Raw genomic sequence first — 17,289 nt, 5'->3', positions numbered from 1 at the left:
TTCCTACTTCTGCATGGATAAATTATCAGGTTTTTAAGCTTGCATAATATCATGCTTTAGATTATGCAGTGTGCTATGCCATTAGGATTTTACACTCTGCAATGGCCAATTGTATACTGGCCAGAAATTGTACTCTAAGGGCCTTATCAGAAAAGTATACACAAAATATACAAAATTACAATTGTAAATTGTGCACCTAAAGGGTAAAGCAGCACTGAAGACAGAGATTATCAATCCTTGCTGCTGTCATCTCCCTATCCTTTGATAGCAATATCAGCTGTACTAATTAGAAACACATCAAGGCCACAGGTTATGGAAGCACTGTGAAGAATGAAAGCTGGTGCAAATCTAAACCTCAACAGGAAGTGAATTTGCCCATCTTAATGAAAAATCCAATACAATTAGGCCTCCTAACATCCCACCCATACAAGCCAAGTCAATATATTTTTTTGCCATATATGCTAGGTCAATGATCTGTTGATATGCTGATGGCTGGCAGAGTTGCCCCAAATAAGTTAGCATTGAACTCAAAATTGCTCCAAAAGAGCAAGCCTGGAGATTCTCAGATTCATGTGTTAGACTGCTTCTGTCAGCTCAAGTAAAGAATTGGGAGGCTCTTTCCACTTGAAGAAGCCAGTCTAGGAGGCTGCAGCAGAGGAATATGTTAAATTCTGGTAAAAAAACAGCTCTTCATTTTCACCCTGACATAATTCTAGCTGGTTGCTATAAGAATTAGTGCCTGAATTTTCTTTTTCCTCTTTGCTCCCTGTCATATTTCCTTTTTCCATTTTTTTGGTCATGTCTTTTAGATTACAACTCTGTGGGTATAGATGGTTATGATTTTACTAAGTGAATGTAAGCTTTTAAAAAAAAATTCAGGTGAAGACTAGAGTAGAGATCTGCTAATAAATGCCTAAGAACTGGGATGATTGGTACACCAACATAATTTTCAGTTCATCCCTCATGCCCTACATCAGGCATAAGTAGTCAAATATTTGACTCAAGCTGACAGGGTTCTGGGGTACAAATCTCTATAAAATACGATGACTTACATCTGCATGTCTAACATTAAAAACATAGGGGAACTCTTAACACTTCTAATATACATTCTACCCATACTATGTGATTTATCTTCTGGAAGACTCCACTACAGAAGGTCACCTTAGGTTCACAATTAACATTTCTGGGCAATTTGTCCTCTCTATACCAGACATCTCAGAAGAAACTTGTGTTATGAATCTGGGCTGCATGGACATTCCCCACTTGTCCAGTTTTATTTCTATCAGAGTCAATCAGAAAGTTATATTTACAAAATAATTTTGGGGGAGATTTTTACGAACAAATCTCATTGATTAATGATTTCCAGGGATCACTGCCTTAACCTTGGGAACTAGCCAAATGCTGAGGGAGACAAAAAAATCTGGGGTAGAAAATAAAAGAACGAGCAGGACTTTCTCAGAAAAAAAAGCTTCCAAGTACACTGTAGTTTTAGGTCACTAAGGATTTTTTAAAAGAATATGAATTAATGTAATCATTCAAAGACATTTGTCCACACCACAGATCTGTCATAATTGGGAATTTACTTCCAAAACAGTTTCTGCTCTTCAAACTTAAGTTTAGAATACCAAATTAATACAATTTCAAGATGAGATGTTTTGACGAAGATGGAAAAACAAATCCTTGGCAGAATCCAAAAACCACCAGAGTAATACTATTGAAAGCAAAGAGGCCAATAGCAAGGCTCTTATTATTCTGTACCCTGTCTTCTGCTCACTTCTGTCTCTGAGTCACCATATCTCACAAGCAGTTTGGTTCCTTCCTAAGTGTACAAAGCAGAGCTGTTACATAGGGACTAAATCAGATCAGATTACGACAACATCAAATGCTGTTTTTGCATATCCGTTTTTCCTCTGCTCAAAACATTTTGGAAACTGGCAGTGCATTTTCGCTGTTCAATGTGAAACCATTGTGTTCCACATCTTGTGCCAATTCTCATAAGATGCAACAGATACCAAGATACATCTTTCCTCTCATTAATGCTGGTTTTCTTATTAATAGTATGCACATAATCATACTAGGATACGCTAAACTATGAAATTACCATAAGGACTACCAAAGTATAGAACTATTGTTGCTTGTTTCTGGTGACTTCAAAAACTGAAACAACAGAGATGTTCTTAAGTCAGAAGAAGGAAAACATTAGAAAGGCAGGAAGAAAGAAACAGGTGTCTGTACACATGGAGTCTCCCTGATACTTTTCAAGGTGTTTACCATTAGCAACCTAAATCTAGGTCTGATCATTTGTATTTACAGTTACTGTAATTTGTAATTACAGTTCTTTTAAGCCTTCATCCCAAAGTAATGAGATAAGCTCACTGTCACAAATTACGTAATGGCTTGTATACCATACAAAAAGAAAAGCATTTCAATAGGTAAGGTAGTAAAACTGCTCTGTGCTTCTCAGGTCCCCAGGCATGGCAGCATACGAAACATATAAATACCAATGATCTTTGGCAAAATTTTAAAGTATGCATGAAAAAAAATCCCACAACAATTTAGAGTACCGTACAATGTATTCTTGAAGGCTAATAGTACCTTAGTCCATGTTGCAGAGGCTACAGCCCAACAATGAACTAAAGTTCTAGTCATCACCTTTAAATTTTTAAAAAATAAAAATAAGATTTAACAATCATGTCCCATCAGGTCAATTCTGATTCATGGCACCTTTTTCAGAGTTTTCTAGATTTAAAGTACTCAGGATTAGTTCACTACTCTCTTTTACTGAGGCATTGTAGGACCATGCAGCTTGCCGAAGGCCACACAAGCTCGTCCAAGGCACACTAGCCCAAGGCACACATACTCCCAAATCCTGGCTCTGCAGCCAAGTACTCCAGCTGAGTGAAAATAACCCTTCATTTATCCCCTTCGTCTAGCAAATAGAACACAATGCTGCAATCTCATACAGTTCAGCAAAATATGTTCATCCGATTTATCTCAGAATGCAATTCACAAAATGGATGTTGAAGACAGTGTCATCAAATGCCAGAGTCATGACGGTTGAATTTTAGCATTATTCTAAAACAATATTAGTTTGATAACTGTACTGATGATTTTCAAACTAGCATAGGAGTACAAACAACTGGAATGAAATAACTGACCAGATTTAAACAGGAATGTTACGACATTCTAAAAGGTGGAACTGTTTGCCAAATATGAGGCAAAGGTTTGCTCAGTGCAATGATAGAAGATTAAGCTGAAACAATATATGCTGCATTTATTAGAAATGGAACAGAGAAGGTCAAAAACATAGAAAGATGCAAAGCTCTGCAAAGATATAATAAAATGAGGAGACAAAATGAGCCAATCCATGTTATCATTTTACATTATTAAAAAAAATATACAAAGCAATTTCTTCCCATCCAATCTGAGCATTCAACTGGCAGTTTCCACAACTTATTAAAAGAAAGAATGTTTACAAAGTAAAACAATTAGGGTTCTAATCTAGAATGGTGACTAGAAAGAATACACTATTTTGTTGAGATTATTTCAGAAATTCCACGCTGCTATGTTTGATATATAAAACAATCCAAAGAAGTCTAGAACCAACTCTTTTATGTTATCTTCCCTATCATATATGAAATAAAACCAAAGCTGGGTAAGAACAAAAGCTTTTGTATTTAGGCCTAGTTCAGATGTAGTCTTGAAACCTATTTCATTTTTATCTTGTGTCTTTTGAATAAGTTGAAAAATATCATTATGCTGAAAAACCAGATTCTAATTTATCAGACTCACTGTCCTCTTGCAATACCATTTTATGTCATGCTTCTTTCTCATAAAATACTTAGATGCAAGATCATTATTTGCCAATACCAAACTGTTCTCCCTTGAATTGATCTAGTCTCATTTTATAATACATCTAGTCTCATTTAGACAAGAATTAGTGAAAAACTGCAAAATTGGTATATCTGAAGCACTGCGTGTGGCTTGTTTGATTTGATTAAGCGATGGTTCCCATTCAAACAAAAGAGGGGGCATATTGGCAAACAGATATGAGTTCCTATCCATTCTTGATGACCAAAACCAACATTCTGACAAAAGTAAGGATTATTCAGGATCTTCTTCCTTGATATGAGAAACATAGGAAGATTACCTGGAAAACACTGAAATGCAACAGACTAACTTGTATTAGGCAGTTAATCTTCAAACAGTGAATGAACAAAGAACAACAATTCCAGAGAAGGGGCTTCTGTTAAAACACCTTTAAAAAACACTGGGCAACATAACACCTCACAAAACACTTAGGCTGGGATTCTGTCAAACTGTTCATGTATTTGTTGTGAGTGGTTTGACTTTCTTCTTGCTCACAGAAGGACGTATGCAATTACTTCCTTGCACAAGTGAAATCAGGTTGTTACAGTTGTGCAATGACAAGCCTGGGAATCCGGTGTTATCATGTTGGTAGAGCATTCCACTCTTCAAGCTATTCAAGTTTGCAAGATATCCTGCCACTGGGACATCAGGTTGTGGTTGTGATAAGGAAATTTCTGACAACGTTCTGCTATCAGAATGCTGTGAATCCTTACTTCTAAATAGAAGCACAGCAAGAAGATTTTGTAACTCTGAGATTACAGATTTCTAAAATGTACTTCACAAAACACTGCCTTTGATTGGCTAGAGTTCTACCTGCAGTGAATAGCACCATTCCTAAAATAGTATTTATTCAGCTATCTATGTAATATTAAACTGCAGGTTTCAACTTCCACACTCCAACAATGGGTCTTTTTGAGCCATTTCTACTTCATATTCTGTACTTCCGCATCTTCTTCATATGTTTTGCATAATGTTGTCTTACTACTTATGATTTCTAATATACCAATTACACTGCACAAAGGCGCTATGAACAATCTCCTAATGACAATACAGCACAGCCTTTGTTGTAACAATACAGAAGAATATGATCTGTGTCATCCACTATTTGTTGATAGAACAAAAAGTCATATTTAGATAAAGGCATCTATATTTCATGTTTATGCTTTTTTTCCTTATTTTTATTTTATTTCACAATCAGAAACAGCCTAAGCATCTCCCTTCTTAGTGAAATCCGTGCTCCCCCTCCCATCAACTTACCTCATTTTACCCTGCTTCTTTAGCAAGATACTTACGTTCCATTTCATCATCTTGAAAGTTTAACATCAAACACAAGCACAAACACATGGCAAAGAAACAACTCCAAAACAGTATGAAATCACCAATGAACATAATTAAATCATTTTCCTGAGAAAAGAATTACCTGTTTCATCCCCAAAACAGACATTAAAGTTCAATCCTGTTTGAGATGGATTAAATTGTCAAGAAAACTAACTTGCAATGAAGGCTCTAAACAATATTCACTGAGATCTTTTGGTGTTCATGTAAGGGTAGTGTAATTTGGTACAGTTGACTGATGAACATCTCAGCTGAACCAAGGAGAGGATGACAAGGTATGCAACTGAAACATATCTTGGCACTTCATCAATTAGCAGCAGCATGTTATGCAAACTTTACAAGAACACCAATTGGATTCTGGTGTTTGTGTATGAATAAAACCAATTACTCAGCCAGAAAATGAGCACAGAATTTGAAGAGTTATTTCTTTCATTAAATGATTATTACTTTTCTCCAAATTCAATTCTGTTTCAACAAACAATTCAGGTACTGGGGTAAGATTGTAACAATCTTAACTTTACAGTTCAGTGTGCTCCAATACTTTAACCTTAATAGTGAAAAAATAGCTTACATTATTTTTAGAAGAAGCTTTACAGCATGCAGCCTTGAAGTAAATATACTGCTATTTTAAATATTAGCTATCATGTTTAATTTGCACTGTTAATTTTAATGGAAACATTCTTTGTTCCAAGATGAATCATGCTGTTTCTTTGAGTATACATCTAATCACATGCTTTGAGAGTGTATTCTCATAGTGACACAAAACAATAATGAGCTAACATAGATTTAAAAATAACAAAATGTACAACACATAACTAGGGAAACATCTACATGCAAAGGCCACATTAGAAAGGGAAAGGGAAGACACCCAAGTCTCAGGAATCACAGCACAATGCAAAAGTGACCATGGGAGATTTTGCTATTGTTAAAGAAAGCTGATTCTCACCGTTCTGAACAAAATGGCTGAACTAAGAGCATCTGATTGGCTATGCCCAAATACCCTCCTCCTCATCCTATTGGTTGAGAGAAGACAAGGGGCAGCATGAGAATGAAATAAAGATTCGGTTAGTATTTTAAACCATACAAATGAATAATGTTGTAGCGGTAGATGAAAGCAGTGGCACAAAAACCACTACTTCACTGTACCTCCTATCCTGCAATCTTTTAAAACTCTGGACCACTATAATTATTCTCATATTAACTGCATTTGGTATTTGACTATAAGTTTATATCTTATAATGTCTATAAACTGAAATACTGCATATTTGATTGACTACTGTGGCCTAATTTCTCAATAGTATGCCACATTTGACACCTCACCTTAATCTCATAGGGTCATTGCCTTCTGTTTCAGTCATATTGCACATGAGGGAATTGCTTTAATTTCTTTTCAGTGTGTGAAACTATATGTTAGCACAACAAACACCACCTGAATTCCATTTTGGAAGCTCTGCTGTTGGTCCTATATACTGAACAAAACCAACACACTTTAAATAATGAATGTGATTTTAAAAGAAAAGAAAAATAGCCTTACCTGATCTGGGGAGGGTTTATGATTAGTTTGGTTGGAACGAGATGATTTAAGGTGATCATCATCATAATTATCTGCCATCAATTTCATGCGATTTTGAGTCTACAAGAGAGAAAACAAGAATGTTAGCTATTCAGTTTCTACTTTGTTAGATTTACACTGCACATAGATAACAAAAGAGTACAAGTAAAAATATATTATTATATAGATATCAACACATGTATTAAATATTTAGTTCTGATCCAGGCCAAATCAAGGTGAAGACTGTTTAATATGAACTCATCAGTGGGTACTCTATAAATGTCTTATAAGAAACAAAAAATCCCCAAACATTGGTAATATTGTACAAATTAATACCCTGTACTGTTTTTATTGCTAGTGAGGTTATGCAGGTTTGGAATTAAAATCAAATAGGTCTTCATTAAATATGTTATTAACAAACTGAAGTGAGTGAATACTCAGTCTAGACAAAAAAAGGCAATCCAAATTCAAGAAAAAATTGAATCAAATAAACTCCCAAACTTCAGTAACAAGAAATACTCTAATTCCTCTTTTTTTAAATGGAAAAATAAACAAATAGTGTATTTGTAATTGGTGGTGATTTCCATTTTGTAGACTTTTTGCAAATCCACACAGATACTGAAACTTTTTACATAAGAGAAGGGAGTGTTTCAATCAGGAATTTTGCCAGATGGCTCTTGATGAGCTGAGAGACCATGCGTATATCTTTGGAGTTCTGCCAAGTATCCCTACTCTTATCTGTTAATAAAGTGATAAACTTACAGAGAATTAAATATTCAAAAGAAACAGTATTTAAAAGATATACTAAATAGGCAACAGATACAATTTATCTGAATATCCAAATTACTTCATAAAATAAGACTGAAAGAAAATTGTGTGTCTTGCTGAACACACAACTATAGGTTTTGCTAGTATTTTAACTTAATTATGCCCAATTGTGTCAGCAAACATGCTCGGATAGACTCACTGCAAAGTTATGACTGGTGGCTATGATGAAAGTACAGGGTTGGTGCAAAATCTCAAACCAAACACATTTGGCACATGGATTGTACTCTTGTTCCACCATAACCACAAAGTGCACATTGAAATCACATTGTACCATACAGCTAAAGGAGAACACTTTGGAGAATTCTGAATTATGCTAAAAGAAAACTCACAATTATTTTAAATAGACTGAAATTATGAAGTTGTTAGAAAAACAAAGAATTAAAGTGCCATTTGATTTAGTCTTGGTCTTTATATTGCCTCTGGAAATATTTAAGTCACAGAGAAAACAGTAAGCATAATATGAAAGTAATGTTAAAATCAAGTTTGCCAAAAAAAAAAAAAAAAAAAAGCTTCTACAAAAGTAGTTTCCCCTTTCCAAGACTGGACTGACAAGTAAAAGTATCTTAAGTATAATAAGCTCCACATATGAATCAGATACTGTAAAAATCAGTGTTTTTGATGCATAAGATTACTAATTCATTTTGTTAGCTTGAGTTAAAGGCTAGCCTGCTATTAAGTTGGTGAGTACATGAACCTGACTCCGTCAACTGAGACAAAATGTCATGTAAGGTATTTGCCTGATGCTACCTGAAGTACAACATAAGGGATCACTTCTCACTTTGATCTTGAAAAACAAACTGCATTCTGGAACATCTTTAGAACAACTTAAAATGTATTTCCAACCCCTATCACTATCTAAGGAACAACAACCCTCTCTCTTTCTTTTTACTGTGATACAGATAGAAAAAAAATATTCATATAAACAATGGCTGTTTACTATTGCTAATTAAGGTACAGGTTTAGATTCCAACAATATATATAAACTTCTTATTATCTGAGGGTTTGGTAATATACAAGTTGATTAAATTTAAGAGTTGATCAACATGAAAGTTCATTAAGAACTTTAAATTTAATAACATACAGTGTGAGATTGAATATACACTCTTTCTCCAGGCCATAGTATCTGAAAAATCTAAGTAAATGAAGAAGCTGCAACAATTGTCTTCTGACAAATTAAATAAGAATGTTCTTTATGCTGCTCTTACCTTTTTAAAATTTAATATTTAACATTTTATTGATTGCAGAGGCATATTGAAAGAATGCTTCAATACCAAGTATATCCTTAACACCTAACTATATAACCAGAAAGCAAGCACATTTTCAACAGTTCCAGTCACCTACATTTCTAACTGCATCCCAGTAAGCTAAAGGAATGTTTCAATGCCTTAAAATAGAATTCTCTAGATTCATACCACTCACATAACATTCTCATAAGGTTTTTTTATAGTAAAAACAAAGTGTAAAAACGACTGTGTATAAATGACCTCTGGATCAACTTGAATAGAAATTTCTCAGAATTAAAAAAGAATACAGTCTCTTCCTACCCGCAGAACAAAAACCCATTTGATTGTGGGTCTGATTTGTACCAAAAAGAATATCAATAAGTTAATCAGTCCATAGAATTCTGTGATCTGTCTTAGAAGATACTGTATTTCACTTTGTCACTTTTTTATCAAACTTTTTTTGGGTACAGCTTTTATATTTCTTGCAATGATGTTTGCTTGTATGTTTGGACAAATACCTTATTATGGCCCTATCATTCCTCTCTGCCTGCAGTTTTTCCCTATTTTTTTTTTTAAAAAGCTACACACTTTCATCTATTTATCACAGATCTCTTGCTTTCAGCAAGACTACAGACTTGAGTATGTGTCTGAAATAATTAAAAGTTAAATAGCTAAACCAAAAGTCTTCCAAGACTAACCTGTCTGAGGTTAAATAGGTAATAGCGTATCTGGGCAAGTTTCCTTTTTTGTTCAATATTATTCTACTATTATTCTACTCCTTTGTAAGACTTCTAGAAAATAAAATATTCTTTCATTAAGTATTCTAACATTTTATTTATTTATTTATTTATTTATTTATTTATTTATTTATTTATTTATTTATTTATTTATTTATTTATTTATTTATTTATTTATTTGATTTTTGCCCCGCCCCTCTATACATCATCTACTACATCGTCTACATTGCTTTCTATTTTGCCCCTGGAGCTGAGCTGGTCCCAGGTCAAACAAATAGGCTAGTATCACAGTTGTTGGGGTAAAGTACAAGTGACAGTTTGCTGGATACCATGCAGACACACCCGATTATGAGGTTCTCCATCACTGGAAGGTAAGACTGGGGCTCTGGCTTCTGAGCTAATCCTGAGCATGCCTTTTCTTCCCTCCCCTGCTCCCTTCCTAAACCCCAAGAGTGTCAGGTTAATACTGACACCAGGATCTAAGCCAAGTCCCACGAGTGCATCCCTCCATATAGCTGTGCCTCGAAATAATGACTGTGTATTGGATACACCAATGACAACAGATAACATGCACCCCCAGCATGATGGGGTGTGTATGGAGAATGCTGATCAAAAGGGAAGAGCTGGCAATGTGCTGACCCACCTCTTTATACTCTATTTAGATGGGATAGAAGAGAAGTCTTCTTCTCTATAGTCTCCCAGCCAATGGAGAGCTGTCAGGAATGCTGCTTAAACAAGCAGCTCACAGGAGAATTGTTCAAGCAAGCAGTTCCGATTTCACCCCAGCATCCAGGGAGTCCATGTGGTGACCATCTTGCCTTTCACAGACTATACAGTCCACTATAGCCCATGGAAAGCCACTCGGTACACAATGATGGGAGCCCAGGTACTTCTGGCCTCTGTACTTCACAATATTTCTCTGAACCCTGACAAAGCCTTTTGGCACCATAAAACTAGAAGGTTTCATTTGCCATAATTGTTTGCGGAGTGTAGCCCACTTGATCATGAAAGTTTCTGCAACAGACTTACACAGTTCCCCCATTCTTCATAACTGATAATATCTGAACAGCTAAGGGAAAATAAGCTGTTGATAACGTATCTGTCTGAGTAAGCAGACTGCAGTTCATAGAAGTTTACACTGAAATAAGTCTGTTAGTCTTTGACAGTGCCACAACTCTTTTGCTTTTATTTTGCTATAGTTTCACAATGGACAAGCCAAAAAGTAATGCAAGATCTCTATGTCTGTAGATAACTGCTATATTTACAGCTTGTTATTATGAAATCTAAACTGTCATTGGCAAAAAGACAGTGGCTGCATTAATGTTTCTCACCAAATCCAGAGTGAGCCATCATGGGACACATGGGACTGCATGTGGTCCTTTGGGCCCCCATGTGTAACCATCCAGCCTCCTCCCAATCCCCAACCAATCCCTTCCTTACCCCATTTCACCAAAACAAGGGCAAATTATATCTCTTTTGACATAATTTTAATGCATACCTTTGGATGAACATGGTATGATGGTTTCATGTACAGAAAGGCTTGTGACATCCAAGATCTGGTATACACATGCCTTTCTATGTAAACTGGAATCTGTGAATGAAACTGTCACGATCCCCATGTGGCCACTGCTTGTTTCACCAAACTAAGAACTCACGTGATGTGTCCCTCAGCTGCCACCAGTTGATTACATCAACATTATCTATTATTAATGATAGATGTCTAGGCCATATGTCATTTTAAAGAACCAAATAGAATTTGTTTATTGTTACAGATGTTGATAGGATAAGCAATGTTGTTAACTCTTAATTAAACATTCTCCTTTATCTGTCTCAACCATCACTTTCCCGCGCAAACTCCCAAACCTTCTAATTCCCTATCTCTCTATCTAACTTCCCTCCTCCTGAAGAGTCTCTTATATCTCATGACTCCACCCCTCCAGCACTCCCATTGGTCTATTCAGATTGCATATGAATATTCATGACCTGGGCAGATGCCACAGTAGCCTACTTCACCTGTCTGTGTTTTAACTTTTCCTTTGTAATCCTTCTCTATAACAGAAATGGCAAAACAAAAACATTTTAGAACACTTCTATCTTTAGGACACTCTATTACATGTCTCAAAGTAACGCTGTGGAGAAAAGGAAATTACAAAAGAAAATTAGAACTAAAATACATTTTTGAGAAATTCAGAAGGGACAAAAGAAACAGTCTAGTTATGAAAACATTTATTTCATCTTCATCTCTTAGTCTGGAAGGTACCCATAAATCACAGTTTCCTGTAACAGACATCACATGATAGTTTAACAAAGTAAGATAGCTTTGCTAAAAGTGGAAATGCACTTCTATGCACTTCAGTAAATCATGGTTTATTGAACTGGGGGTCATCAGATTCAGCTAGACCAATACAAAGCATGACACCGTTGTATTTTAAAAGTGGTAGACATCCAGTTTTGCCTATATAGATGTTAAAGGTTAAACACTGTTTTACCATAGTTATCATCTGCTTACCTACAATTAGTGTATCTTATGACTATATGTCTATTATGAAGACTCCTTAAGTCTTACATCCTAATCACTGGAAGTGACATATTCTTTTGATCTTAAATTACAGCTTGTTGCATCATCAGCCACTTCAGTAGCATGAACTAAATATACAGCACAGTGGTAAACATTCTCAGACTTTAGTCCTTGTTTACAGGGTTGGGAAATGAAAGAGAAACACCTGCCCTTCCAGATCCCTGGATCTCTTAGATGTGGTAGTATGACATGTAAGATCACAAAAACACGTATCTCCAGAATGGCTAACCACGGGCAATTATTTTCAAACAGATACAGTTTGGAAAAAAAAAAAAAAACCAAATTGCATTACTTTAAAAAGCAGGAATCTGTTATTCCATGCACTTGCAAAATAAAGGACTGTAACAATTTAAAGGAAAGTAAGTCTGGCTATGAGTGTTTGATAACACTTTAATAAATCTGCAGAACACTATCAAAAATGTAAAAATTAATTTAACGGAAATACCAGCTTGTGATGTTACAAATCAAGTTCCTTTAGGTCTCCAGATTAATCTAAAATCCAAAGTAATAGGTTATAGCAATAGCTTTGAACAAAATACTTGCTATTAAAAGCAGAAAGTTATTATTATTATTATTATTAGTTTATTTTATTTATATGCCACATTAACTCATATTCTAATATTTCAATGTCATTCAACAAGTACATTAAAACAGAAAACAAAAGTTATCATGGTGTACAAAAGCGATGGCTGTTTCTGATCAAATTTATGTGTTTAAATTCTTGTAATCTCCCATATTTGTGCCATACTAGTTCACATGAGCTGAGACAATTGCTAAATAAATGTAGATTAACTTGTTGGAGATAAAAGAGATTCAGGGACATTATACAGACCAACATGGAACAGGTAGATATTGTCCAACAGAATGCCCTAAAATGGAAGACATGGTACATTTTCCAACAGAATACCCTCTTATGTAGATTTGAGAGATCAATATCTTATACAGTTAACAACTGGGATCAAGAACAACTCCCTTCATTCTGGTTGCTTGGCACAGACTACTATTTATTGCTATCAAGCAATAAAGTATTCAAATTCTTGTAATAGTTATTTTATTTTAAATTTACAGAAAACTTTAAAGCCTGGAAAACTCAATGAGTAAAGTATTTGGCTGTAGAGCAACAAGTTAATCCCCGCCGTCCCTCTCAAGAGAAGAACTAGTAAAGTGAAAATGAATGATCCAAAATAATAGTAAAAGTATTAACAAATTTAAAATCATTATTCTTTAGCTAGATATGAATAGCCAGATGGGACTACCTATAATTAGAATTATATCAAACATAATGCCATGCAAACCTCCCCGGGCTAGAAATTCATCAAGAAGCTACCACTTATAAAACTATAAAGTATGTCACTATCTGTCTAACATCTAAGTGGGAGGAGAGAAGACCTTTAAAAGAGGAGCTTAACAGTGAAGCAATCTCATTTGCAAAGAAATGATAATAGTAATCTGGTCCCAAACAATCTCGGCTCATACAGGTTAAAACTAGACATATAAATTATCAATTTTTATATACTAATTTCTAGCATTGCTATTCTTTTCCTCAAGAAGAAAGAATTCAGTTTACTTAAGGCTACAGCCTCATGCAGCCACTTCATATATTGGCCACATTAGAGATTCTCAGCAATTAATGGTGACTTGAAAGATTGGGAGCTGTGAAGAAATTAGATGGGTTATGTTATACTTCTCTAGTCTGCTGTCGGTGGTGCTTATCAGCCTGAGAAAGAATATTTATTTTGTTCTACGCTAGGCTACGTGACAGACGTACCACACTGAGCCCAAAACATCCCATTCCAACTGCTTGTCAGCAGAGATTCTCATAAGAACAGAAAGGAGAGGGCTGAGATACCGTATTTTTCCATTTATAGGATGACCCGATGTATAAGACGACCCCCCCCTTTCTGACCCCAAATTTGAAAATTTGATTGCTGCTTTCCTCGGCACTTCCTAAACCCAGGGCTTAGTAAAAGGAAAGGAAAAGCAGTGATCAAAGGGCTGCACAATCACTGAGCCCGCAACCAGCGGTGGAGGCAACAGCAGCAGGAGGTGGAGACTGAGGCAAAGAAGCAGCTGCGCTCGGCCGCCTCTCCCGGCTGCCCATTGACTGCCGCCCCCCCCCCCCGATCAGAAGCAGATGATTGCTGGAGGGGGCGACTGGGTGGCGGAGACAGCAGTCAATGGGCAGCCAGGAGAGGCAGCCGAACACGGCTGCTTCTTTGCCTCAGTCTCTGCCTCCTACAGCCGCCTTCCATGTATAAAACAACCCTCAATTTTTTCTCTGTTTTAGGGGAAAGTGTCATTTTATACCCGGGAAAATACGGTTAAGTTTTATTTTGAGTGTGAAGTTACTGGACAAAGTACTTGAACTTGACTGGATAACATCATATGGGGACAAGATGGATTTAAGATCTATCAGGACGCTAGTCAGTGGGGAGTCAACTATTCATTAGTCAGTCTGATGATGATGATGGAATAGAGATAAGGAAGAGGCAGGTGAAGAAGCTCAATCATGATTACTAAGCTGGAAAATAGTTTTTAGGTAGAATTAGTTTTTATTATTTTATGGGGAAATGCTTTTATAGGGCTCACTCAATTATCTGAACACACATTGCTTTTGCATTGTTTAGGCACTGTACAACTACCTTTTTGAATTATTTATAATTTTAATAAACTTTTCTATATTTTTATTCAAGTGTGATCCTTGGTGGAAAAGGGGTTTGAGCGTCTAAAGGAGGTGTCATTTCATTATTTTGGGTGGTCTACGTTTTCTTGGTACAAAATGCACAATCAGGAGAGAATTATATCTTGGGTAACTGCACAACAGGTCTTCACCTAGACCTGTTTCATTTCAAATTCCTGAACATTCAGAAATTTGTGATCCCAAAATCTGACAGTTACTACACTATATAACACTCTACTCTTAAACAGCTGATAATAGTATTGAAATGTTGTGCAACTTTTTTTTGAACTGTCTGTTAGAGTGAGGATGAGGATCACTACTGTGACATAATCCTGGAAGAAGACACTTAAAAACTGCTCCAGAACTTACAGCAAAATAAAACTTTGTTGACTTTTCTTTTGTATACTCATTTCATCAAATTTTAAACCTATATTGCCAGGATGCTTTTTTTTATTTGGACTTTTATTTTTATTTTTTTGAGGAAGTGTGAGAAACTGCTGAAGTAAGAGATTCTAAGAGACACATGGCAAGGAGATCTAAACAGCACTAAAATTAATGATGTGTCAGTAAGGTTGTCTATAATTTCAATTCTCTCATCTGGATTTCCTAACACAAAGTAAATTACTCTAATGAAAAAAAGGGCAATTTGGATCCAAACCATGGATTACTTTGCCAATTCATGGAAAGCTGAGAAGTACAGCTCAATTCACAGGTACATGTTATAAGCTACAGTTCAGCTGTCACACATATTTCAGTGATAGGAAGCATTTATAAAACTGAGCCATTGCTGTAGCTATATTGCAGCATATCTCAACTGACATCTATTATGAACTAAAATAATAATGTAATTTTCTTTTTACTGCAATCATTGAAAAGGGATAGTCTGTGCAAAATGACTGTATGGAACCAGAAATTTATGATACAAATGTATGAATCTCAATGGAATTCCATCTTTACTACATAGTCAAGTGTGTCAGTCTACCAACCATGAATTGTGACTGGCTATAGTTTTGGGCATTCCTTGGACAATGTATCCACTCTTACTTCCTCTGCTATGAAGAAAATCCTTCCTTACAGCTGCCACCACCACTTATTCAGTCGCCCAGAAGGAGTAAGCAAGGTCAAGAGGTGTTGCTGTTCCCTTTCTTTGCTCTTGTCATTGTTTATCCATCTGGAGAGAACAAGTGAATAGGTAGAAACATTCAGAAGGAACATGTACATGCCAGGAATAGGATCAATCCTCCCGAGTTGACCTGAGCAAGCAGCAGTTAATACTGATACTTGGCGCTAGCCCTATATGGGGGACAACCAGAGGCTGAAAAAGGTGTTCTGCATCCGTTGACTGCAAAAACAGGAAATGTAATTGAGTGCTTAATAAGCTACAATGATTGAATGGTGGAGCACATTTGGCTTGTTGTGTCAAAAGTTAGGTTTGCCTGGCTTAGGGTGTGATGGAACCCTTACCCACTTTACCCAGTAACAGAAAGAAAGATTGGCTGGAAGAAGTCAGAAAGGAGAGTCAATCCAGAGGAGCCAGTACGAGATAGTATAAAGAAGAGCTGAAGAGGATGAGAGAGAGAAAGAGAGATAGAGAGAACAGTTAAATTGTATCTAAAGAAAGGAGTTTTGGTTTTAGAGCGGGCTACAGAAGATAATTACTTTGTATCAGAGAGAGCTAGTTCTGGTGCGGGAAATTTGACATTTATAATTCATGTAACTTCAAGCTTAAGACTGTGCAGTTTACCAGTTGATATATTTCAATAAATATGTTATTCTTATGTTTCAATATAAAGACCACTTGGGTTCTACTGATTTGGGCTTAAGGCAAGCTCCATAAACGTAAAAGGCAGCTTAAAGGATGATTAGGCAGGTTAGGGCAGGTCACATATTAAAATACACTTATACCAGTTATGGAAGTTATGAAAGCTTACATTATACTTTTACGCACTAGAAACTGCACTTTGAATACTATTTGACAGTAACATGAACTATGTTGAACAAAGAGACATTTATTCAGAGACAATATGAGAAGGCCTTTATTGTAAAAGCATTGTGAATTAGTTGCAAGGACTTTGTATCATCATTCCTATCAGACCCAAAAGGATGCTGCTTGGTTCTGAGCTGACTAATTTGCATGTGAATTATTCAGATACGAGCAAGAGAGCTCACAAAGTGCCGATGCATTATTTCAAAGGAAGAATACTTACTTAAAAATACAATCTCATTTAAGAAGCTAGAACTTGTTTCAATAGTTTTAGAACTATATGAAATGGCGGCAGATCTCACTAAAGCTGATCTATGCTCACATTTTCATCAGTTATTTTTTAGCACAATGTTTTGCTGTTGTATGATCCAGTAATCTGTTGGGACTTTCAAACTGCCTTGCATACGCAGAAAATACCATCAATCGCCAACCCAATCCTAATTCCCAGAACTGTTCTTTGTGCAGGGTGGGAGAAAAGAAACCAATAGATATAAATGCCTGG

General features: G+C 35.9%; 1 protein-coding gene across 33 annotated transcripts in view; it reads right to left on the bottom strand.

The window, feature by feature from the left end:
* The window catches only part of ERC1 (ELKS/RAB6-interacting/CAST family member 1), a 208,586-nt gene that overhangs the window by 14,379 nt on the left and 176,918 nt on the right, over positions 1-17,289 (bottom strand). For 21 of the 33 annotated variants that reach the window (XM_078376313.1, XM_078376316.1, XM_078376312.1 and 18 more), the window contains one exon: positions 6,740-6,838. In XM_078376313.1, coding sequence (XP_078232439.1) covers positions 6,740-6,838 — 99 coding nt within the window. Of the gene's footprint in view, positions 1-6,151; positions 6,219-6,739; positions 6,839-17,289 lie in introns of all 33 variants that reach the window. The other 12 variants (XR_013536771.1, XR_013536766.1, XR_013536773.1 and 9 more) reach the window with 1 other exon arrangement.

Source organism: Pogona vitticeps, chromosome 5 (genome assembly GCF_051106095.1).
Source record: "Pogona vitticeps strain Pit_001003342236 chromosome 5, PviZW2.1, whole genome shotgun sequence".
NCBI classification, from domain to species: domain Eukaryota; kingdom Metazoa; phylum Chordata; class Lepidosauria; order Squamata; family Agamidae; genus Pogona; species Pogona vitticeps.
Note: the sequence above shows the minus strand (reverse complement) of the source record. Positions and strands in the feature narration are given on the sequence as shown.